The following is a 23,941-nucleotide window of genomic DNA, read 5'->3' as shown; positions in this document are numbered from 1 at the left end:
ACTGCTCCCAGGCAACACTACTCCCACACAACACTGCTCCCCGCAACACTACTCCCACACAACACTGCTCCCCGCAACACTACTCCCACACAACACTGCTCCCCGCAACACTACTCCCACACAACACTGCTCCCCGCAACACTACTCCCACACATCACTGCTCCCCGCAACACTACTCCCACACATCACTGCTCCCCGCAACACTACTCCCACACAACACTGCTCCCCGCAACACTACTCCCACACAACACTGCTCCCCGCAACACTACTCCCACACAACACTGCTCCCAGGCAACACTACTGCCCACACAACACTGCTCCCAGGCAACACTACTCCCACACAACTACTCTCAGGCAACACTACTCCCACACAACACTGCTCCCCGGCAACACTACTGCCCACACACTGCGGGTAACTACTCCCAGGCAACACTACTGCCACACAACACTGCTCCCAGGCAACACTACTCCCACACAACTACTCTCAGGCAACACTACTCCCACACAACACTGCTTCCAGGCAACACTACTGCCACACAACTACTCCCAGGCAACACTACTCCCACACAACACTGCTCCCAGGCAACACTACTCCCACACAACACTGCTCCCAGGCAACACTACTCCCACACAACACTGCTCCCCGCAACACTACTCCCACACAACACTGCTCCCAGGCAACACTACTGCCACACAACTACTCCCAGGCAACACTACTCCCACACAACACTGCTCCCAGGCAACATTACTCCCACACAACACTGCTCCCAGGCAACACTACTCCCACACAACACTGCTCCCCGGCAACACTACTCCCACACAACACTGCTCCCAGGCAACACTACTAGCCACACAACACTGCTCCAGGCAACACTACTCCCACACAACACTGCTTCCAGGCAACACTACTGCCACACAACTACTTCCAGGCAACACTACTCCCACACAACACTGCTCCCAGGCAACATTACTCCCACACAACACTGCTCCCAGGCAACACTACTCCCACACAACACTGCTCCCCGGCAAAACTACTCCCACACAACACTGCTCCCAGGCAACAACTACTGCCACACAACTACTCCCAGCAACACTACTCCCGCACACAACACTGCTCCAGGCAACACTACTGCCACACAACTACTCGCCAGCAACACTACTCCCACACAACACTGCTCCCGAGGCAACACTACTCCCACACAACACTGCTCCGAGGCAACACTACTCCACACAACACTGCGTCCCCGCAACACTACTCCCACACAACACTGCTCCCAGGGCAACACTACTGCCACACAACTACTTCCAGGGCAACACTACTCCCACACAACACTGCTCCCAGGCAACACTACTCCCACACAACACTGCTCCAGGCAACACTACTCCACACAACACTGCTCCCCGGCAACACTACTCCCACACAACACTGCTCCCAGGCAACACTACTGCCACACAACTACTGCTGTAACGCAACACTACTCCCACACAACACTACTCCCACAGCAACACTACTCCACGCAACACTATCCCAGCAAACACTACCCCCACACAACACTCTCCACAACACTACTCCCACACAACACTGCTCCCGCAACACTACTCCCACACACAACACTCTCCCAGCAACACTACTCCCACACAACACTACTCCCACGCAACACTACTCCCACACAACACTACTCCCCGCAACACTACTCCCACACAACACTACCTCCGCAACACTACTCCCACACAACACTACTCCCCGCAACACTACTCCCACACAACACTACTCCCCGCAACACTACTCCACACACAACTGCTCCCCGCAACACTATCCCACACAGCCTGCTCCCACGCAACACTACTCCCACACAACTACTCCCAGGCAACACTACTGCCACACAACTACTCCCAGGCAACACTACTCCCACACAACTACTCCCAGGCAACACTACTCCCACACAACACTGCTCCCCGCAACACTACTCCCAAACAATTACTCCCAGGCAACACTACTCCCACACAACACTGCTCCCCGCAACACTACTCCCACACAATTACTCCCAGGCAACACTACTCCCACACAACTACTCCCAGGCAACACTACTCCCACACAACACTGCATCCCCGCAACACTACTCCCACACAACTACTCCCAGGCAACACTACTCCCACACAACACTGCTCCCGCAACACTAATCCCAGGCAACACTACTCCCACACAACACTACTGTAGCGCAACACTACTCCCACACATCACTGCTCCCCGCAACACTACTCCCACACAACTACTCCCAGGCAACACTACTCCCACACAACACTAATCCCAGGCAACAATACTCCCACACAACACTACTGTAACGCAACACTACTCTCACGCCACACTACTCCCACACAACACTACTGTAACGCAACACTACTCCCACACAACACTGCTCCCCGCAACACTATTCCCATACAACTACTCCCAGGCAACACTACTCCCACACAACACTGCTCCCGCAACACTAATCCCAGGCAACACTACTCCCACACAACACTACTGTAACGCAACACTACTCTCACGCCACACTACTCCCACACAGCACTACTGTAACGCAACACTACTCCCACACAACACTGCTCCCACACAACACTACTCCCACACAACACTACTCCCACACAACACTACTCCCACACAACACTGTGATCTCCGGTCCTAGTCTTCCTTCTGCCTCCAGTGTACCACAAGACTCGTCAGGTCGCGTCATCCCTTACTAGTGGACAGGTCACCCTGACCACGCAGGCATACTGACGTAGGGGGGGTCAGTACCGACGTAGGGGGGGTCAGTACTGACGTAGGGGGAGTCAGTACTGACGTAGGGGGGTCAGTACTGACGTAGGGGGGGTCAGTACCGACGTAGGGGGAGTCAGTACTGACGTAGGGGGGTCAGTACTGACGTAGGAGGGGTCAGTACTGACGTAGGGGGAGTCAGTACTGACGTAGGGGGGGGTCAGTACTGACGTAGGGGGGGTCAGTACTGACGTAGGGGGGGTCAGTACTGACGTAGGGGGGGTCAGTACTGACGTAGGGGGGTCAGTACTGACGTAGGGGGGTCAGTACTGACGTAGGGGGGTCAGTACTGACGTAGGGGGGGTCAGTACTGACGTAGGGGGGGTCAGTACTGACGTAGGGGGGGTCAGTACTGACGTAGGGGGGTCAGTACTGACGTAGGGGGGGTCAGTACTGCCGTAGGGGGGGTCAGTACTGACGTAGGGGGGGTCAGTACTGCCGTGGGGGGGGGTCAGTACCGACGTAGGGGGGGTCAGTACTGACGTAGGGGGGGTCAGTACTGACGTAGGGGGGGTCAGTACTGACGTAGGGGGGTCAGTACTGACGTAGGGGGGGTCAGTACTGACGTAGGGGGGGTCAGTACTGACGTAGGGGGGGTCAGTACTGACGTAGGGGGGGTCAGTACTGACGTAGGGGGGTCAGTACTGACGTAGGGGGGGTCAGTACTGACGTAGGGGGGGTCAGTACTGACGTAGGAGGGGGGTCAGTACTGACGTAGGGGGGTCAGTACTGACGTAGGGGGGGTCAGTACTGACGTAGGGGGGGTCAGTACTGACGTAGGGGGGGTCAGTACTGACGTAGGGGGGGTCAGTACTGACGTAGGGGGGGTCAGTACTGACGTAGGGGGGGTCAGTACTGACGTAGGGGGGGTCAGTACCGACGTAGGGGGGGTCAGTACTGACGTAGGGGGGGGTCAGTACTGACGTAGGGGGGGTCAGTACTGACGTAGGGGGGGAGTCAGTACTGACGTAGGGGGGTCAGTACTGACGTAGGGGGGGTCAGTACTGACGTAGGGGGGGTCAGTACTGACGTAGGGGGGGGGTCAGTACCGACGTAGGGGGGGTCAGTACTGACGTAGGGGGGGTCAGTACTGACGTAGGGGGAGTCAGTACTGACGTAGGGGGGGTCAGTACCGACGTAGGGGGGGGTCAGTACTGACGTAGGGGGGGTCAGTACCGACGTAGGGGGGGTCAGTACTGACGTAGGGGGGGTCAGTACTGACGTACACGGGGGGTCAGTACGACGTAGGGGGAGTCAGTACGACGTAGCGGGGGTCAGTACGACGTAGGGGGTCAGTACCGACGTAGGGGGGCAGTACCGACGTAGGGGGGGTCAGTACCGACGTAGGGGGAGTCAGTACTGACGTAGGGGGTCAGTACGACGTAGGGGGTCAGTACCGACGTAGGGGGTCAGACTGACGTAGGGGGGTCAGTACGACGTAGGGGGGTTCAGTACCGACGTGGGGGTGGTCAGTACGACGTAGAGGGGGTCAGTACCGACGTCGGGGGGATCAGTACCGACGTAGGGGGGTCAGTACGACGTAGGGGGGTCAGTACTGACGTAGGGGGGTCAGTACCGACGTAGGGGGGTCAGTACTGACGTAGGGGGGTCAGCACTGACGTAGGGGGGGGGTCATACGACGTAGGGGGGGTCATTACTGACGTAGGGGGGTCCACCTCACCCCATACACATTGCCACTCCCGCCCATACACATCGGCACACTTCACCCCATACACATCGGCACTGCCACTTTACCCCATACACATCGGCACTGCCACTTCACCCCATACACATCGGCACTGCCACTTCACCCCATATACATCGGCACTGCCACTTCACCCCATATACATCGGCACTGCCACTTCACCCCATACACATCGGCACTGCCACTTCACCCCATATACATCGGCACTGCCACTTCACCCCATACACATCGGCACTGCCACTTCACCCCATACACATCGGCACTGCCACTTCACCCCATACACATCGGCACTGCCAATTCACCCCATACACATCGGCACTGCCACTTCACCCCATATACATCGGCACTGCCACTTCACCCCATACACATCGGCACTGCCACTTCACCCCATACACATCGAACGTGCCACTTCACCCCATACACATCGGTACTGCCACTTCACCCCATACAAATCGGCAGTGCCACTTCACCCCATACACATCGAACGTGCCACTTCACCCCATACACATCGGTACTGCCACTTCACCCCATATACATTGGCACTGCCACTTCACCACATACACATCGGCACTGCCACTTCACCCCATACAAATCATCAGTGCCACTTCACCCCATACACATCGAACGTGCCACTTCACCCCATACACATCGGCACTGCCACTTCACCCCATATACATCGGTACTGCCACTTCACCCCATACACATCGGCTCTGCCAACAGAACGTGCCACTTCACCCCATACACATCGGCACTGCCACTTCACCCCATACACATCGGCACTGCCACTTCACCCCATACAAATCGGCAGTGCCACTTCACCCCATACACATCGAACGTGCCACTTCACCCCATACACATCGGCACTGCCACTTCACCCCATATACATCGGCACTGCCACTTCACCCCATACACATCGGCTCTGCCAACAGAACGTGCCACTTCACCCCATACACATCGGCACTGCCACATCACCCCATACACATCGGCAGCACCACTTCACCCCGGCACTGCCACTTCACCCCATACACATCGGCACTGCCAACGGAACGTGCCACTTCACCCCATACACATCGGCACTGCCACTTCACCCCATACACATCGGCAGCGCCACTTCACCCCGGCACTGCCACTTCACCCCATACACATCGGCAGCGCCACTTCACCCCGGCACTGCCACTTCACCCCATACACATCGGCAGCGCCACTTCACCTCGGCACTGCCACTTCACCCCATACACCCACACAATCTGGGGAGCAACTGGAACATGAAGTGGTCGACCATTAGCTCCCCACGACTCCCCAGTTATCCTATCGCTCAAACATCGCTTATCTCCCCAGTCGCTTGGTGATCTCCCCACAGGGCGTGAGGTCGAGACCTTACCGTCGTAGTAGCCGCCCTCGAGGTCCACCTTGACGTTCGTGTCGGCGTCGAGGGCGTCGTCCGTGGCCGAGTGTCTCCTCCAGGCGACGCGGTGGGAGGCGGGGAGGTGACCAGAGCGCTGGGCTTCGTAGAAGAGGAGGGATTTGTGTAGGACTTCGTCGTAGTCGTAGGGGGCGCCAGGGCAGCCGCCTCCCTCTGGAGGTGGGGTCGTCGTGGTGCCCTCGTTCGATCCTGGGGTGGTGGTGGTCGTGCCCTCGTTCGATCCTGGGGTGGTCGTGGTCGTACCTTCCTCGTTCGATCCTGGGGGGATGATGAGAGAGACATGGGCGGGGGCCATCTGGGTATGACCTGCTCTTTCTCTGTGATGGGGACAGACTCGCCTCGCCCCTCCTCCTCATTTTAGGGGGGGACCTGGGCCATTTTAGGGGGACCTGGGTCATTTTAGGGGACCTGGGCCATTTTAGGGGGACCTGAGCTAATTTGGGGGACCTGGGCCATTTTAGAGGGACCTGGGCCATTTTAGGGGGACCTGAGCCAATTTGGGGGACCTGAGCCATTTTCGGGGGATCTGGGCCATTTTTGGGGACCTGGGCCATTTTAGGGGGACCTGGGTCATTTTAGGGACCTGGGCCATTTTAGGGGGACCTGAGCTAATTTGGGGGACCTGGGCCATTTTAGGGGACCTGGGCCATTTTAGGGGGACCTGGGCCATTTTAGGGGGCCCTGAGCCATTTTAGGGGGACCTGAGCCAATTTGGGGGACCTGAGCCAATTTGGGGCACCTGGGTCAATTTAGGGGGACCTGAGCCATTTTAGGGGGACCTGGACCAATTTGGGGGACCTGGGCCAATTTAGGGGACCTGGGTCAATTTAGGGGGACCTGAGCCAATTTGGGGGACCTGGGGCATTTTGGGGGACCTAGACCAATTTGGGGCACATGAGCCAATTTGGGGGACCAATTTTCCACTGTATCATCCCTGTAACACGCTCTACTGAACTACAGTGAGTCCAGCTGTAAGGTCCGGCGGCACTGTAGGAGATGCTACAAGAGACAATACAGGAGATCCGCCACTACAGGAGGTTACATGCTACAGGAAGTCCTGTGTTACAAAAGGCTACAGAAGGACTTGACATACAGCAGGCCCTTCACTACAGTAACGCTACAGGAACGGCATATGGACTACATGGCCCACTGTAGAAGAGACCCTGAATTAGGTACAGCTAAACAAAGGAGGCTACAGGAGGCTCTGTATGCGGTACAGAGAGCACAACAGGCAATACAGGAGAACGTTACAGTCAACCACTACAGGAGGTGGTGCGCGCTACATAAACAAATACATAAAGAACTCTCATTAGACACAGTAGAGAAGATCTCTCAATAGAACTGTCGTTACAGAATACACTACAGGGGATACTACAGTGAGGTTACAGGGAGACTTGCATGGCAATACAGGAGAGGCTAAAAGTTGGCCTACAGAACGAGAGATAATACAGGGCGGTCTGCTCTACAAGAGACGGTCCATTACATGAGACGTGAGACATTACAGGAGGCGGTACAGCAGAAGATACATGACCGTGGTCGTGCGGTACAGGAGGCGGTACAGCGAGGGGTTGGTCCTCACCAGTGCACACGTCTTGACCGTTCAACTTGACGCTGGCGATGGAAGGCCTGGTGTTGACATCGAACCTGTGAGGAGAGATTCCACTTGAACTGAGACTAACACCTTAGCCATGATACGGGTGGGGCAGCCATCTCGTCAACGCTATATATATATATATATATATATATATATATATATATATATATATATATATATATATATATATATATATATAATATTTGTATGTAGCATTTATGGATCTGGAGAAGGCATATGATAGAGTTGATAGAGATGCTCTATGGAAGGTATTAAGAATATATGGTGTGGGAGGCAAGTTGTTAGAAGCAGTGAAAAGTTTTTATCGAGGATGTAAGGCATGTGTACGTGTAGGAAGAGAGGAAAGTAATTGGTTCTCAGTGAATGTAGGTTTGCGGCAGGGGTGTGTGATGTCTCCATGGTTGTTTAATTTGTTTATGGATGGGGTTGTTAGGGAGGTGAATGCAAGAGTTTTGGAAAGAGGGGCAAGTATGAAGTCTGTTGGGGATGAGAGTGCTTGGGAAGTGAGTCAGTTGTTGTTCGCTGATGATACAGCGCTGGTGGCTGATTCATGTGAGAAACTGCAGAAGCTGGTGACTGAGTTTGGTAAAGTGTGTGAAAGAAGAAAGTTAAGAGTAAATGTGAATAAGAGCAAGGTTATTAGGTACAGTAGGGTTGGGGGTCAAGTCAATTGGGAGGTAAGTTTGAATGGAGAAAAACTGGAGGAAGTAAAGTGTTTTAGATATCTGGGAGTGGATCTGGCAGCGGATGGAACCATGGAAGCGGAAGTGGATCATAGGGTGGGGGAGGGGGCGAAAATTCTGGGAGCCTTGAAGAATGTGTGGAAGTCGAGAACATTATCTCGGAAAGCAAAAATGGGTATGTTTGAAGGAATAGTGGTTCCAACAATGTTGTATGGTTGCGAGGCGTGGGCTATGGATAGAGTTGTGCGCAGGAGGATGGATGTGCTGGAAATGAGATGTTTGAGGACAATGTGTGGTGTGAGGTGGTTTGATCGAGTAAGTAACGTAAGGGTAAGAGAGATGTGTGGAAATAAAAAGAGCGTGGTTGAGAGAGCAGAAGAGGGTGTTTTGAAATGGTTTGGGCACATGGAGAGAATGAGTGAGGAAAGATTGACCAAGAGGATATATGTGTCGGAGGTGGAGGGAACGAGAAGTGGGAGACCAAATTGGAGGTGGAAAGATGGAGTGAAAAAGATTTTGTGTGATCGGGGCCTGAACATGCAGGAGGGTGAAAGGAGGGCAAGGAATAGAGTGAATTGGATCGATGTGGTATACCGGGGTTGACGTGCTGTTAGTGGATTGAATCAGGGCATGTGAAGCGTCTGGGGTAAACCATGGAAAGCTGTGTAGGTATGTATATTTGCGTGTGTGGACGTATGTATATACATGTGTATGGGGGTGGGTTGGGTCATTTCTTTCGTCTGTTTCCTTGCGCTACCTCGCAAACGCGGGAGACAGCGACAAAGCAAAAAAAAAAAAAAAAAAAAAAAAAAAAAAAAATATATATATATATATATATATATATATATATATATATATATATATATATATATATATATATATATAATTTATTCATTTATTATACTTATTCGCCGTCTCCCGCGTCAGCGAGGTAGCGCAAGGAAACAGATGAGGAATGGCCCAACCCACCCATAAACAAATGTATATACATAAACGCCCGCACACGCACATATACATACATATACATTTCATCGTATACCTCCTTATACATATACAGACATATACATATATCCATATATACATATTCACACTTGATGCTTTCATCCATTTCCGTCGCCATCCCGCCACACAGGAAACAGCACCCCCTCCAGCGAGGTAGCGCCCGGAAAAGACAACAAAGGCCCCATTTGTTCACACTCAGTCTCTAGCTGTCATGCAATAATGCACCGAAACCACAGCTCCCTTTCCACATCCAGGCCCCACAAAATTTTCCATGATTTACCCCAGACGCTTCACATGCCCTGGTTCAATTCATTGACAGAACGTCGACCCCGGTATACCACACCCTTCCAGTTCATTCTATTCCTTGTACGCCTTTCACCCTCCTGAATGTTCAGGCCACCGATCGCTCAAAATCTTTTTCCTCTCTGTCAATCTTTCCTCACTCATTCTCTCTGTGTCCAAACCATTTTAACACACCATCTTCTGCTCAACCACGCTCTTTTTATTACCACACATCTCTCTCACCCTTTCATTACTTACTCGATCAAACCACCTTATACCACATATTGTCCTCAAACATCTCATTTCCAACACATCCACCCTCCTCCGCACAACCCTGTCTATAGCTCACGCCTCGCAACCATATAACATTGTTGGAACCACTATTCCTTCAAACATACCCATCTTTGCTCTCCGAGATAACGTTCTCGCCTTCCACACATTATTCAATGCTCCCAGAACCTTCGCCCCCTCCCCCACCCTATGATCCACTTCCGCTTCCATGGTTCCATCCGCTGCCAAATCCACTCCCAGATATCTAAAACACTTCACTTCCTCCAGTTTTTCTCCATTCAAACTTGCCTCCCAATTGACTTGTCCCTCAACCCTACTGTACCTAACAACCTTGTTCTTATTCACATTTACTCTCAAGAGGTGATCTGATGCATGTGTTGCCAGTATCGCTCTTACTAAGTGCTTTAAGGATAACCTTTTGGTGGTAACGGATAGAAACCAGAGGACGAACACTTAACATCGAATGAGTTACAATACTTTTTTTTTTTTTCATTCTTCCAAAGGGCTGTTAATAGATGGGTAGTTTGGGAGTTAGAAAGTTAGATAGTTAAGCATGCCCTCTTACCTGTAAAGGAAGTCGAAGGATAGCATGCTTCCAGCTCCGTGAGGATCATTGTCTTTGGACACAGAGTACCAGGTCTTGCTGTGTTCTGTCGTCATCCCCGTCCATTGCTGAAAGAAAATATGATATGATTTCCCTCTTGGGCATACCTGTGTACATGTGTGTTTAGTGCCCTTAGTATGTTAGTGTATGTATAGGTATGTTGTATATCTGTATACATATGTGTTGGCATGTTGTATACGATAGCTAGTTGACCCACGCAATACACGGCAAGCTGCTGGGTCATATGATTGCTGTGTGGCCGTCGGCAACTCAAGGGTGGGCCGTTTTGATAACTGTATCTCTCCCTACACCTCGAAGCTTTGGAACTCTTTGCCTTCTCATATCTTTCCCAATAAGTATGACCTGACACATTTGAAAAGACATATTTTTTCACTCCTTCCGAAATTCTTAATAACTTGCCCTTCTCTCTTGTTTTTCCCGGCCTTAATGTGCACTTTTGTCCATGACTGGAGTCTCCAACGTCAGAGAAAATGTCCAAGTACCCCTGACTTTTCTCCAAACGAACTCCAAAGACTTTGATGGGAGGATTTGACCTAATCTTTAGCAGCACCCTCTCTGGCGTCAACCTGTCGTGGGTTTGATCAATTCTGGACGACGGATTATCCTATATATCATGGAATGATTAATCCGTTAATCTAACTGACCCTAGTACGTTCGGGCACGACCGAAAATGGTAGTAGGGCATCATAAGCTTGCTGAAGAGTTGAGGGAGCCAACTGTCCCAGGGAAAATAGACCATTGCTGACCTGAAGTCCTTAAGTCTCAGGTCACAGATAACAGACGGTTGGTTTCACCGTGTCCTTTCCAAACGATCTAATTAAACCTCCGGAAATATTAAATTAACCTCACCATGTTACCTCAAAGCTACCTCATATCTAACATCATTAAACATTAGATTTTTTTTGTTTTTTTTTACGTTGGCGGCTCCATTCACTGATATAAGTCCACATCCAGGCCGGGCATTAATTGGAATATAGAATTGATTATGAAACGGAAAAGGAAATGACAAGGGGAAGGTATTTTCAAATTTTTTGAGGAAGTGAAAATAAACTGTCTTTTCCAATGTGTCAGGTCAGAGTTATTGGGAAAAACATGAGAGGGGCAGAGAGTCCAAAGCTTCGAGGTGTAGGGAGAGAGGTACAGATAACAAAACGGCCCACCCTCGATCTGCCAAAGACCACATACTAATTGCCTGAAACAGCCTTTATTTACCATTAACAACACACAACCTCTCTTTCATTTTCTCCAGGGCTTTAATGACGCGAGGGGAGGTGCAATGATAAGGTCTGCTGGACGGGAACTTAACATCGTCCAAAGAAGGTCAGTGTGGTTTTCGAGTTACCTGGATCTTATCCATCTTGTGTGTGTGTGTGTGTGTGTGTGTGGACTGAGACAATTGGATAGGATCCTCTGTTTGTGATGTATGATGTAAGATTGCCCAGTGACATAACGATGGATCTGGTGAGGCAGTGTTGCCAGCAGTTTGGTTGCTTAGAGGGTCTAAAAGAAGTGACAACATTATGGCTAGGGTTCTCCAGTGACAACATTATGCCTAGGGTTCTCCAGTGACAACATTATAGCTAGGGTTCTTCAGTGACAACATTATGGCTAGGGTTCTCCAGTGACAACATTATGCCTAGGGTTCTCCAGTGACAACATTATGGCTAGGGTTCTCCAGTGACAACATTATGGCTAGGGTTCTCCAGTGACAACATTATGGCTAGGGTTCTCCAGTGACAACATTATGGCTAGGGTTCTCCAGTGACAACAGTATGGCTAGGGTTCTCCTGTAACAACATTATAGCTAGGGTTCTCCAGTGACAACATTATGCCTAGGGTTCTCCAGTGACAACATTATGGCTAGGGTTCTCCAGTGACAACATTATAGCTAGGGTTCTCCAGTGACAACATTATGGCTAGGGTTCTCCAGTGACAACATTATGGCTAGGGTTCTCCAGTGACAACATTATAGCTAGGGTTCTCCAGTGACAACATTATGGCTAGGGTTCTCCAGTGACAACATTATAGCTAGGGTTCTCCAGTGACAACATTATGCCTAGGGTTCTCCAGTGACAACATTATGGCTAGGGTTCTCCAGTGACAACATTATGGCTAGGGTTCTCCAGTGACAACATTATAGCTAGGGTTCTCCAGTGACAACATTATGGCTAGGGTTCTCCAGTGACAACATTATAGCTAGGGTTCTCCAGTGACAACATTATGCCTAGGGTTCTCCAGTGACAACATTATAGCTAGGGTTCTCCAGTGACAACATTATGGCTAGGGTTCTCCAGTGACAACATTATGGCTAGGGTTCTCCAGTGACAACATTATGGCTAGGGTTCTCCAGTGACAACAATATGGCTAGGGTTCTCCAGTGACAACATTATGGCTAGGGTTCTCCAGTGACAACAATATGGCTAGGGTTCTCCAGTGACAACATTATGGCTAGGGTTCTCCAGTGACAACATTATGGCTAGGGTTCTCGACCTCGAGTCTTCTAACTTCGATGCCATCTGGATCACAGCATCTATAATTCCATTCTATTACTCTTGTGTTTCGTTCACCCACCCTTTCCCCAATCCCTCCAACATATAAATAACTTTATGATTATATAACTTTTCCCCTACGAGGCTAAGCTGTCTTCACTTCCACGCTTTGAGATCCTCTATAAAGAGGATTCCAATGTAAACCACAAGGATTCATCCTGTTTGGAGAATTAGATGATCTTGTATGTCAGGGGGTCATATGATTGCTCTACTACACCCATCATGTTTGGAAAATTAGATGATCTTGTATGTCAGGGGGTCATATGATTGCTCTACTACACCCATCCTGTTTGGAAAATTAGATGTCAGGGGGTCATATGATTGCTCTACTACACCCATCCTGTTTGGAAAATTAGATGATCTTGTATGTCAGGGGTCATATGATTGCTCTACTACACCCATCCTATTTGGAAAATTAGATGATCTTGTATGTCAGGGGTCATATGATTGCTCTACTACACCCATCCTGTTTGGAAAATTAGATGATCTTGTATGTCAGGGGTCATATGATTGCTCTACTACACCCATCCTATTTGGAAAATTAGATGATCTTGTATGTCAGGGGTCATATGATTGCTCTACTACACCCATCCTGTTTGGAAAATTAGATGATCTTGTATGTCAGGGGTCATATGATTGCTCTACTACACCCATCCTATTTGGAAAATTAGATGATCTTGTATGTCAGGGGTCATATGATTGCTCTACTACACCCATCCTATTTGGAAAATTAGATGATCTTGTATGTCAGGGGGTCATATGATTGCTTTACTACAAGCGCTTTCGTGATAATTCACATCTTCAGCATTGTAGAGTGTGGCAGGTAATGCCATTTGTTTTGAATTCCGACAAGGTTTTTTTGGGGGAGGAGTTTTCAGAATAACTATTACTAAAAGGCTTGGTCCGTGGCCTGTACCGAACTACCAGATACTTTTCAAGATCTCCTGACGACGCAGGAGTGGTGCCTGGGCGCAGTATCAGATGTTGACTTTGGAATTGGCCAAGATAACCCGTTGTTGATCGTTAAATTGACCCTCAGAACGTGGCCAATGTAAAGTAAAGCATTTGGGCATCAAGATAAAACAGACGAGCAGAAAATTCTGAACAAAAATAATGGGATCTGGGAAGACGCCATAATCAGAAATTGGAAAGTTCATTGAACGCCACGTAGGTGTCGCTGAAGGTTGTTTACTACAGGACGTAAGACTTCATATTAGCCTTCTGTAACTCGTATGTGTTTGTGTGTGGCGTCTTACTGATGGCCAGGACTCAAAAATGGCTCAGAAAGGGTAGAGAGGGACCTTGAAATCACTGCCCCCATCCCACTGGGACCTGGTAATTACTATCCCCATCCCACAGGGACCTGGTAATTACTATCCCCATCCCACAGGGACCTGGTAATTACTGCCCCCATCCCACAGGGACCTGGTAATTACTATCCCCATCCCACAGGGACCTGGTAATTACTGTCCCCATCCCACAACAGAGGTCGAAGAGGGCAATATGTCAACACCAGAGGATGGCTGTGGACGGGAGTGTATCTGGTCAAGTGGAAAAGAGGATACTCTCACCTCGAATGTGTTGACGGGAAGGTTGAACCTCACGTCCAGCCTCCAGGAAGTGACCGGGGTGTGGACGGGGATGTGGAAACGCGCCACCAATCCCGTGTTCCACTCCGTGGCCACGGTCAGGAGCTGGGTGCACGAGGCTCCTTCCTCGCTGTGCTCCCCAGATGTGGTGGTGGACGTCGTCTGGGCTGGAGGTCGGAGGTTGGGTATGGAGATGAATCTCTCGTTGTCTACCTCTCCCTCTATCTATCTGTGTATCTATCTACACACACACACACACACACATACACAGACACACACACACATACACATGCGTACTCAAGCCCCGTAAAGTGAGACTTACGCACTTATAAGACGACAGAATGACACTTGTATTACTTTAGACATGACAGAGTGCTTCCTTATGGCGTCCTATACCCTATATTGCGTCCTGTGGCCATATTGCGTCCTGTGGCCATATTGCGTCCTGTGGCCGTATTGCGTCCTGTCTCCATATTGCGTCCTGTCCCCATATTGCGTCCTGTCCCCATATTGCGTCCTGTCCACATATTGCGTCTTGTCTCCATATTGCGTCCTGTCCCCATATTGCGTCCTGTCCCCACATTGCGTCCTGTCCCCATATTGCGTCTTGTCCCCATATTGCGTCCTGTCCCCATATTGCGTCCTGTCCCCACATTGCTTCCTATCCCCACATTGCGTCTTGTCCCCACGTTGCGTCCTATCCCCACATTGCGTCCTGTCCCCATATTGCGTCCTGTCCCCACATTGCGTCCTATCCCCATATTGCGTCCTGTCCCCACATTGCGTCCTGTCCCCATACTACGTCCTGTCCCCATATTGCGTCCTGTCCCCATATTGCGTCCTGTCCCCACATTGCGTCCTATCCCCACATTGCGTCCTGTCCCCATATTGTGTCCTATCCCCATACTACGTCCTGTCCCCATATTGCGTCCTGCCCCCATATTGCGTCCTGTCCCCATATTGCGTCCTGTCCCCACATTGCGTCCTATCCCCATATTGCGTCCTGTCCCCACATTGCGTCCTGTCCCCATACTACGTCCTGTCCCCATATTGCGTCCTGTCCCCATACTACGTCCTGTCCCCATATTGCGTCCTGTCCCCACATTGCGTCCTGTCCCCATATTGCGTCCTGTCCCCACATTGCGTCCTATCTCCGAGTCACTGCCCTTCACACAATCATCTCAAACGTGCCTATCCTTAGTCACTTCACCTATCCTTCCTTTATCGTCCCTCCCTCACTCCCTCCCTATCCTTTTTAAACAATCTATCGTCTGCCATGCGTTGAACATGACCAGTACTGGCCAGTCTATCGTCTGCCATGCGTTGAACATGACCAATTCTGGCCAGTCTATCGTCTGCCATGCGTTGAACATGACCAATACTGGCCAGTCTATCGTCTTCCATGCGTTGAACATGACCAATTCTGGCCAGTCTGTCGTCTTCCATGCGTTGAACATGACCAATACTGACCAGTCTATCGTCTGCCATGCGTTGAACATGACCAATACTGGCCAGTCTATCGTCTTCCATGCGTTGAACATGACCAATTCTGGCCAGTCTGTCGTCTTCCATGCGTTGAACATGACCAATACTGACCAGTCTATCGTCTGCCATGCGTTGAACATGACCAATACTGACCAGTCTATCGTCTTCCATGCGTTGAACATGACCAATTCTGGCCAGTCTATCGTCTGCCATGCGTTGAACATGACCAGTACTGGCCAGTCTATCGTCTGCCATGCGTTGAACATGACCAATACTGGCCAGTCTATCGTCTGCCATGCGTTGAACATGACCAGTACTGGCCAGTCTATCGTCTGCCATGCGTTGAACATGACCAGTACTGGCCAGTCTATCGTCTTCCATGCGTTGAACATGACCAGTACTGACCAGTCTATCGTCTTCCATGCGTTGAACATGACCAATACTGGCCAGTCTATCGTCTTCCATGCGTTGAACATGACCAATACTGACCAGTCTATCGTCTTCCATGCGTTGAACATGACCAGTACTGGCCAGTCTATCGTCTTCCATGCGTTGAACATGACCAATACTGGCCAGTCTATCGTCTTCCATGCGTTGAACATGACCAATACTGGCCAGTCTATCGTCTTCCATGCGTTGAACATGACCAATACTGGCCAGTCTATCGTCTTCCATGCGTTGAACATGACCAATACTGGCCAGTCTATCGTCTTCCATGCGTTGAACATGACCAATTCTGGCCAGTCTATCGTCTTCCATGCGTTGAACATGACCAATTCTGGCCAGTCTATCGTCTTCCATGCGTTGAACATGACCAATTCTGGCCAGTCTGTCGTCTTCCATGCGTTGAACATGACCAATTCTGACCAGTCTATCGTCTGCCATGCGTTGAACATGACCAATACTGGCCAGTCTATCGTCTTCCATGCGTTGAACATGACCAATTCTGGCCAGTCTATCGTCTGCCATGCGTTGAACATGACCAATACTGGCCAGTCTATCGTCTTCCATGCGTTGAACATGACCAATTCTGGCCAGTCTATCGTCTGCCATGCGTTGAACATGACCAATACTGGTCAGTCTATCGTCTTCCATGCGTTGAACATGACCAGTACTGGCCAGTCTATCGTCTTCCATGCGTTGAACATGACCAATTCTGGCCAGTCTGTCGTCTTCCATGCGTTGAACATGACCAATACTGACCAGCCTATCGTCTTCCATGCGTTGAACATGACCAATTCGGGCCAGTCTGTCGTCTGCCATGCGTTGAACATGACCAATTCTGGCCAGTCTATCGTCTGCCATGCGTTGAACAGGACCAATACTGGCCAGTCTATCGTCTTCCATGCGTTGAACATGACCAATACTGGCCAGTCTATCGTCTGCCATGCGTTGAACATGACCTGTGCTATCCAGTCTATCGTCTTCCATGCGTTGAACATACCAATACTGACCACTATCGTCTGTCATGCGTTGAACATGACCTGTGCTAACCAGTCTATCGTCTTCCATGCGTTGAACATGACCAGTACTGGCCAGTCTATCGTCTTCCATGCGTTGAACAGGACCAGTACTGGCCAGTCTATCGTCTTCCATGCGTTGAACATGACCAATACTGACCACTATCGTCTGCCATGCGTTGAACATGACCAATTCTGGCCAGTCTATCGTCTGCCATGCGTTGAACATGACCAATTCTGGCCAGTCTATCGTCTGCCATGCGTTGAACATGACCAATACTGGTCAGTCTATCGTCTTCCATGCGTTGAACAGGACCAATACTGACCAGTCTATCGTCTTCCATGCGTTGAACATGACCAATACTGACCAGTCTATCGTCTTCCATGCGTTGAACAGAACCAGTACTGGCCAGTCTATCGTCTTCCATGCGTTGAACATGACCAATTCTGGCCAGTCTATCGTCTGCCATGCATTGAACATGACCAATTCTGGCCAGTCTATCGTCTTCATGCGTTGAACAGGACCAGTACTGGCCAGTCTATCGTCTTCCATGCGTTGAACATGACCAATACTGGCCATTCTATCGTCTTCCATGCGTTGAACATGACCAATACTGACCAGTCTATCGTCTTCCATGCGTTGAACAGGACCAATACTGACCAGTCTATCGTCTTCCATGCGTTGAACATGACCAATACTGACCAGTCTATCGTCTGCCATGCGTTGAACAGGACCAATACTGGCCAGTCTATCGTCTGCCATGCGTTGAACATGACCTGTGCTATCCAGTCTATCGTCTGCCATGCGTTGAACATGACCTGTGCTATCCAGTCTATCGTCTGCCATGCGTTGAACATGACCAATACTGACCAGTCTATCGTCTGCCATGCGTTGAAAATGACCTGTGCTAACCAGTCTATCGCCTGCAAATGCTTTGAACATGACAACATGTGATAGGGCTATGAAAGAGGGTTTGTGTCGGAAGCATAAAGCGCCATCTGTGGCTTGTTATGGTAAGTCAGGACAATTAATGAGTGAGTGAGCATGGGAGAATTAGATGATCTTGTATGTCAGGGGGTCATATGATTGCTCTACTACACCCATCCTGTTTGGAGAATTAGATGATCTTGTATGTCAGGGGGTCATATGATTGCTCTACTACATCCATCCTGTTTGGAGAATTAGATGATCTTGTATGTCAGGGGGTCATATGATTGCTCTACTACACCCGTCCTGTTTGGAAAATTAGATGATCTTGTATGTCAGGGGGTCATATGATTGCTTTACTACACTCATCCTGTTTGGAAAATTAGATGATCTTGTATGTCAGGGGGTCATATGATTGCTCTACTACACCCATCCTGTTTGGAAAATTAGATGATCTTGTATGTCAGGGGGTCATATGATTGCTCTACTACATACATCCTGTTTGGAGAATTAGATGATCTTGTATGTCAGGGGGTCATATGTTGACTGAAATTCTTCACTACACCCGCTCTGTGCCCTGTACCATTATTCTTTCATTCGTGAAGAGACTTGCTGATCTTTTACTCTCTCTCTCTCTCTCTCTCTCTCTCTCTCTCTCTCTCTCTCTCTCTCTCTCTCTCTCTCACTTACCGACATATTCGCCCCCCGTGACCCGCTCGTAGTAACACAAGAAACCCTTTCTGTTCGTGAAGGCGTCGCTCACGAACTCAATCGTCAGGCTCCCCTGGCCGTACATACCTGGGGGTGCGGGGAAACACTTTATAGTCGCCTCATCCCTTAAATATCTGGGGGAGAGTACATATCTGGGGAGAGTACATATCTAGGGAGAGTACATATCTAGGGAGAGTACATATTTGGGGAGAGTACATATCTAGGGGAGGGAGATTTTCCTCTTTCTGAACATATCTGGGGGAGAGTACATATCTGGAGAGAGTACATATCTGGGGAGAGTACATATCTAGGGAAAGTACATATCTGGGGAGAGTACATATCTGGGGAGAGTACATATCTAGGGAGAGTACATATCTGGGGAGAGTACATATCTGGGGAGAGTACATATCTAGGGAGAGTACATATCTGGGGAGAGTACATATCTGGGGAGAGTACATATCTGGGGAGAGTACATATCTGGGGAGAATACATATCTGGGGGAGAGTACATATCTGGGGAGAGTACATATCTAGGGAGAGTACATATCTGGGGAGAGTACATATCTGGGGAGAGTACATATCTAGGGAGAGTACATATCTGGGGAGAGTACATATCTGGGGAGAGTACATATCTAGGGAGAGTACATATCTGGGGAGAGTACATATCTGGGGAGAGTACATATCTGGGGGAGGTAGAGTTTTCCCTCTTCCCGGTCATATCTGGGGAGGAAGAAGGAGAATTCCCTCTCACCCCACATTTCTCGGGATTGAGTTAACCTCCCCTCTCACTGTACCAGGTTGTGGCTGCCTCATGTAAACACACGACTAGACGAAGGTAAGATCTGTGGGTAAACCGAAAGTAAGGGATACTAGGTAAACAAGAGTAAACTGTAGGGTAAACAAGAGAGGGAGAGGCAGCGTTGGGTAAAAGACACCGTTAAAGAAAGTCAGAATAAACAAGAGTAGACAGAAGTAGACGCTGGAGGTAAACAAGGAAAAGATGAAAATACTGGGGAGGGGGGAGACAAGATAGACATTGAAATAAACAGACAACGGAATTTGAGGTTCGACAATTTTTTGAGTCGATCAGTGAAGGCATAACTCTCACGTTGCCTCGCGTCGGCAAGTCTTCCATCCGCAGGAGCGAGGTGCCTGCCAAACGTATGATGATTATCATCTCGGTGCGATCATTCTCCAAGCTTTTATTGATAAATGTATACTTAACAAAAGCACATTAATAATACTTGGATTATGCATGATATGGCTACGGATATGTATGTATTCATGGCTAGACAAGGTGGTTTAGAGATAGGAAAAATGGACTTTAGAAACGTACCTGAGAATCTGTTTCTCCCGCAGGTATAGATGCCATTGACTTTGATGTAGTCCTTAGTACACCCCAGAGAGGCCTGCAGAATGGATCTCTTGCACCAGAATTTCACCCGGGCGTCTGGGCTGGCCTGCGTTGGGGAGACAGACCCCCTTGGTGAGGTGTGGTAGGCAGAGATGGGGATGGGAGGGAGGTGAGGACATTTGGGGTGAGTTGATAAAATTACTGTGTGGGGGGAGTACATGGGAAGGACAGATAACACAAGACCTGATGGTCTATGACCAGGTTATCTGCTGGAGGACAGTACATGGGAAGGACAGATGACACAAGACCTGATGGTCTGTGACCAGGTTATCTGCTGGAGGACAGTATACATGGGAAGGACAGATAACACAAGACCTGATGGTCTATGACCAGGTTATCTGCTGGAGGACAGTACATGGGAAGGACAGATAACACAAGACCTGATGGTCTATGACCAGGTTATCTGCTGGAGGACAGTATACATGGGAAGGACAGATAACACAAGACCTGATGGTCTATGACCAGGTTATCTGCTGGAGGACAGTACATGGGAAGGACAGATAACACAAGACCTGATGGTCTATGACCAGGTTATCTGCTGGAGGACAGTACATGGGAAGGACAGATAACACAAGACCTGATGGTCTATAACCAGGTTATCTGCTGGAGGACAGTACATGGGAAGGACAGATAACACAAGACCTGATGGTCTATGACCAGGTTATCTGCTGGAGGACAGTACACATGGGAAGGACAGATAAGACAAGACCTGATGGTCTATGACCAGGTTATCTGCTGGAGGACAGTACATGGGAAGGACAGATAACACAAGACCTGATGGTCTATGACCAGGTTATCTGCTGGAGGACAGTACATGGGAAGGACAGATAACACAAGACCTGATGGTCTATGACCAGGTTATCTGCTGGAGGACAGTATACATGGGAAGGACAGATAACACAAGACCTGATGGTCTATGACCAGGTTATCTGCTGGAGGACAGTACATGGGAAGGACAGATAACACAAGACCTGATGGTCTATGACCAGGTTATCTGCTGGAGGACAGTACATGGGAAGGACAGATAACACAAGACCTGATGGTCTATAACCAGGTTATCTGCTGGAGGACAGTACATGGGAAGGACAGATAACACAAGACCTGATGGTCTATGACCAGGTTATCTGCTGGAGGACAGTATACATGGGAAGGACAGATAAGACAAGACCTGATGGTCTATGACCAGGTTATCTGCTGGAGGACAGTACATGGGAAGGACAGATAACACAAGACCTGATGGTCTATGACCAGGTTATCTGCTGGAGGACAGTACATGGGAAGGACAGATAACACAAGACCTGATGGTCTATGACCAGGTTATCTGCTGGAGGACAGTATACATGGGAAGGACAGATAAGACAAGACCTGATGGTCTATGACCAGGTTATCTGCTGGAGGACAGTACATGGGAAGGACAGATAACACAAGACCTGATGGTCTATGACCAGGTTATCTGCTGGAGGACAGTACATGGGAAGGACAGATAACACAAGACCTGATGGTCTATGACCAGGTTATCTGCTGGAGGACAGTATACATGGGAAGGACAGATAAGACAAGACCTGATGGTCTATGACCAGGTTATCTGCTGGAGGACAGTACATGGGAAGGACAGATAACACAAGACCTGATGGTCTATGACCAGGTTATCTGCTGGAGGACAGTACATGGGAAGGACAGATAACACAAGACCTGATGGTCTATGCCAAGGTTATCTGCTGGAGGACAGTACATGGGAAGGACAGATAACACAAGACCTGATGGTCTATGACCAGGTTATCTGCTGGAGGACAGTACATGGGAAGGACAGATAACACAAAACCTGATGGTCTATGCCAAGGTTATCTGCTGGAGGACAGTACATGGGAAGGACAGATAACACAAGACCTGATGGTCTATGACCAGGTTATCTGCTGGAGGACAGTACATGGGAAGGACAGATAACACAAGACCTGATGGTCTATGACCAGGTTATCTGCTGGAGGACAGTACATGGGAAGGACAGATAACACAAGACCTGATGGTCTATGACCAGGTTATCTGCTGGAGGACAGTAATTGTATCGTGATATTCAGGTTTGTAGGGCGAGAGAGTGGCGGGATGATACAGCAGAGAGCGCCTCCCTACCCACCGCTCCCTCCGGCTCAACAGCCGGCTGGCAGATGATTCAAGAAGGATAATGAAATGGTAAATAAACAGATGAGATCAATGTGGGGAAATCAGTGTATCTGAGACGCTTAAACCTCTGTCTTTTCCCAGCACGAAGGGTTGGTGAGGAGAGGATGACAAGGATTTTACTGTGCTCTCTCTCTCTCTCTCTCTCTCTCTCTCTCTCTCTCTCTCTCTCTCTCTCTCTCTCTCTCTCTCTCTCTCTCTCTCTCTCAGCACGGGGGAGGGGTGGGACACACATTGCTTTGATCCACTCGTCTCTGTATAGCCAGAGGCGCCACTCTCACCAGCACGGTGTAGACGCACGTCTGGTTGGAGGGGTACCACTTGGGGAATCTGGGACTCCTGATGGTGCCTGTCGGGGCGGTGAAGGTTCCCCCGCACGCCGCCAGGGCCGTCGCCGGAGCTGAGAGCGCCACTAGCGCCGTCCATATAACCCAGTATCTCATCGCCTGACGGGAGGAAGGAGATGGAGTTAGACATTGATCGAGAGATTTTGTCCTTTGGAATGAACCAGGGCATGTGAAACGTCTGGGGTAAACCATGGAAAGTTGGAATGAACCAGGGCATGTGAAACGTCTGGGGTAAACCATGGAAAGTTGGATGGTAGAGTGACAGAGGTAGGTGTTCTGGTCGGGATGGTGTGAAAAGTGAGAGAGTCATGGAGGGAGGTTTGGTGAAGAGAGAAGAGGTGGTGAAAGCCTTGTAAAAGATGAAATCCGGCAAGGCGGCGGGTTTGGATGGTATTACAGATGAATTTATTAAGAAAGGGGGTGACTTTTGTTGACTGGTTGGTAAGGCAAAGGGGGATAAAAGTGTATGAAAGGAGAAAGTTCAGAGAAAATGTCAATGAACGCAAGATTTTTAGGTCCAGCAGGGATGAGGGACAAGTTAGTTGGGATGTATGACTAAATGGAGAAAAATTAGAGGAAGTGAAGTGTTTTCGATAAGTGGGAGTGTACTGGGCAGCGTACGGAACAATCGAAGCGAAAGTGAGTCATAGGGTGGGGAAGGGGGCGAACGTTCTGGGAGCGATGAAGAATGTGTGGAAGGAGAAAATGTTATCTCAGAGAGCAAATATTGGAATGTCTGAAGGACATTGGTTGAGAGGAGGCATTGGCTATAGATATGGTTGTGCGGAGAAGGGTGCATGTATGGGAGATGAGATGTTTGAGGACAATATGTGGTGTGAGGTG

At 49.6% G+C, this 23,941-nt stretch overlaps 2 protein-coding genes across 2 annotated transcripts in view; one reads left to right on the top strand and one right to left on the bottom strand.

Moving 5' to 3' along the window:
- Positions 1 to 23,941, top strand: part of LOC139745709 (uncharacterized) — a 509,563-nt gene that overhangs the window by 225,910 nt on the left and 259,712 nt on the right. The window contains exon 3 of the mRNA XM_071656155.1: positions 11,691 to 11,761. The gene's annotated coding sequence lies outside the window, so the exon portion shown is untranslated. The remainder of the gene's footprint in view (positions 1 to 11,690; positions 11,762 to 23,941) is intronic.
- The window catches only part of LOC139745708 (uncharacterized), an 88,185-nt gene that overhangs the window by 6,504 nt on the left and 57,740 nt on the right, over positions 1 to 23,941 (bottom strand). Inside the window, exons 2-8 of the mRNA XM_071656151.1 lie at positions 23,033 to 23,197; positions 20,499 to 20,622; positions 19,143 to 19,250; positions 14,562 to 14,746; positions 10,382 to 10,488; positions 7,523 to 7,587; positions 5,902 to 6,201 (exon numbers count right to left, since the gene is read on the bottom strand). Of these exons, the coding sequence (XP_071512252.1) occupies positions 5,902 to 6,201; positions 7,523 to 7,587; positions 10,382 to 10,488; positions 14,562 to 14,746; positions 19,143 to 19,250; positions 20,499 to 20,622; positions 23,033 to 23,197 (1,054 nt within the window). The remainder of the gene's footprint in view (positions 1 to 5,901; positions 6,202 to 7,522; positions 7,588 to 10,381; positions 10,489 to 14,561; positions 14,747 to 19,142; positions 19,251 to 20,498; positions 20,623 to 23,032; positions 23,198 to 23,941) is intronic.

The sequence above is a fragment of the Panulirus ornatus genome, chromosome 62 (assembly GCF_036320965.1).
Source record: "Panulirus ornatus isolate Po-2019 chromosome 62, ASM3632096v1, whole genome shotgun sequence".
In the NCBI taxonomy this organism is placed as follows: domain Eukaryota; kingdom Metazoa; phylum Arthropoda; class Malacostraca; order Decapoda; family Palinuridae; genus Panulirus; species Panulirus ornatus.
Note: the sequence above shows the minus strand (reverse complement) of the source record. Positions and strands in the feature narration are given on the sequence as shown.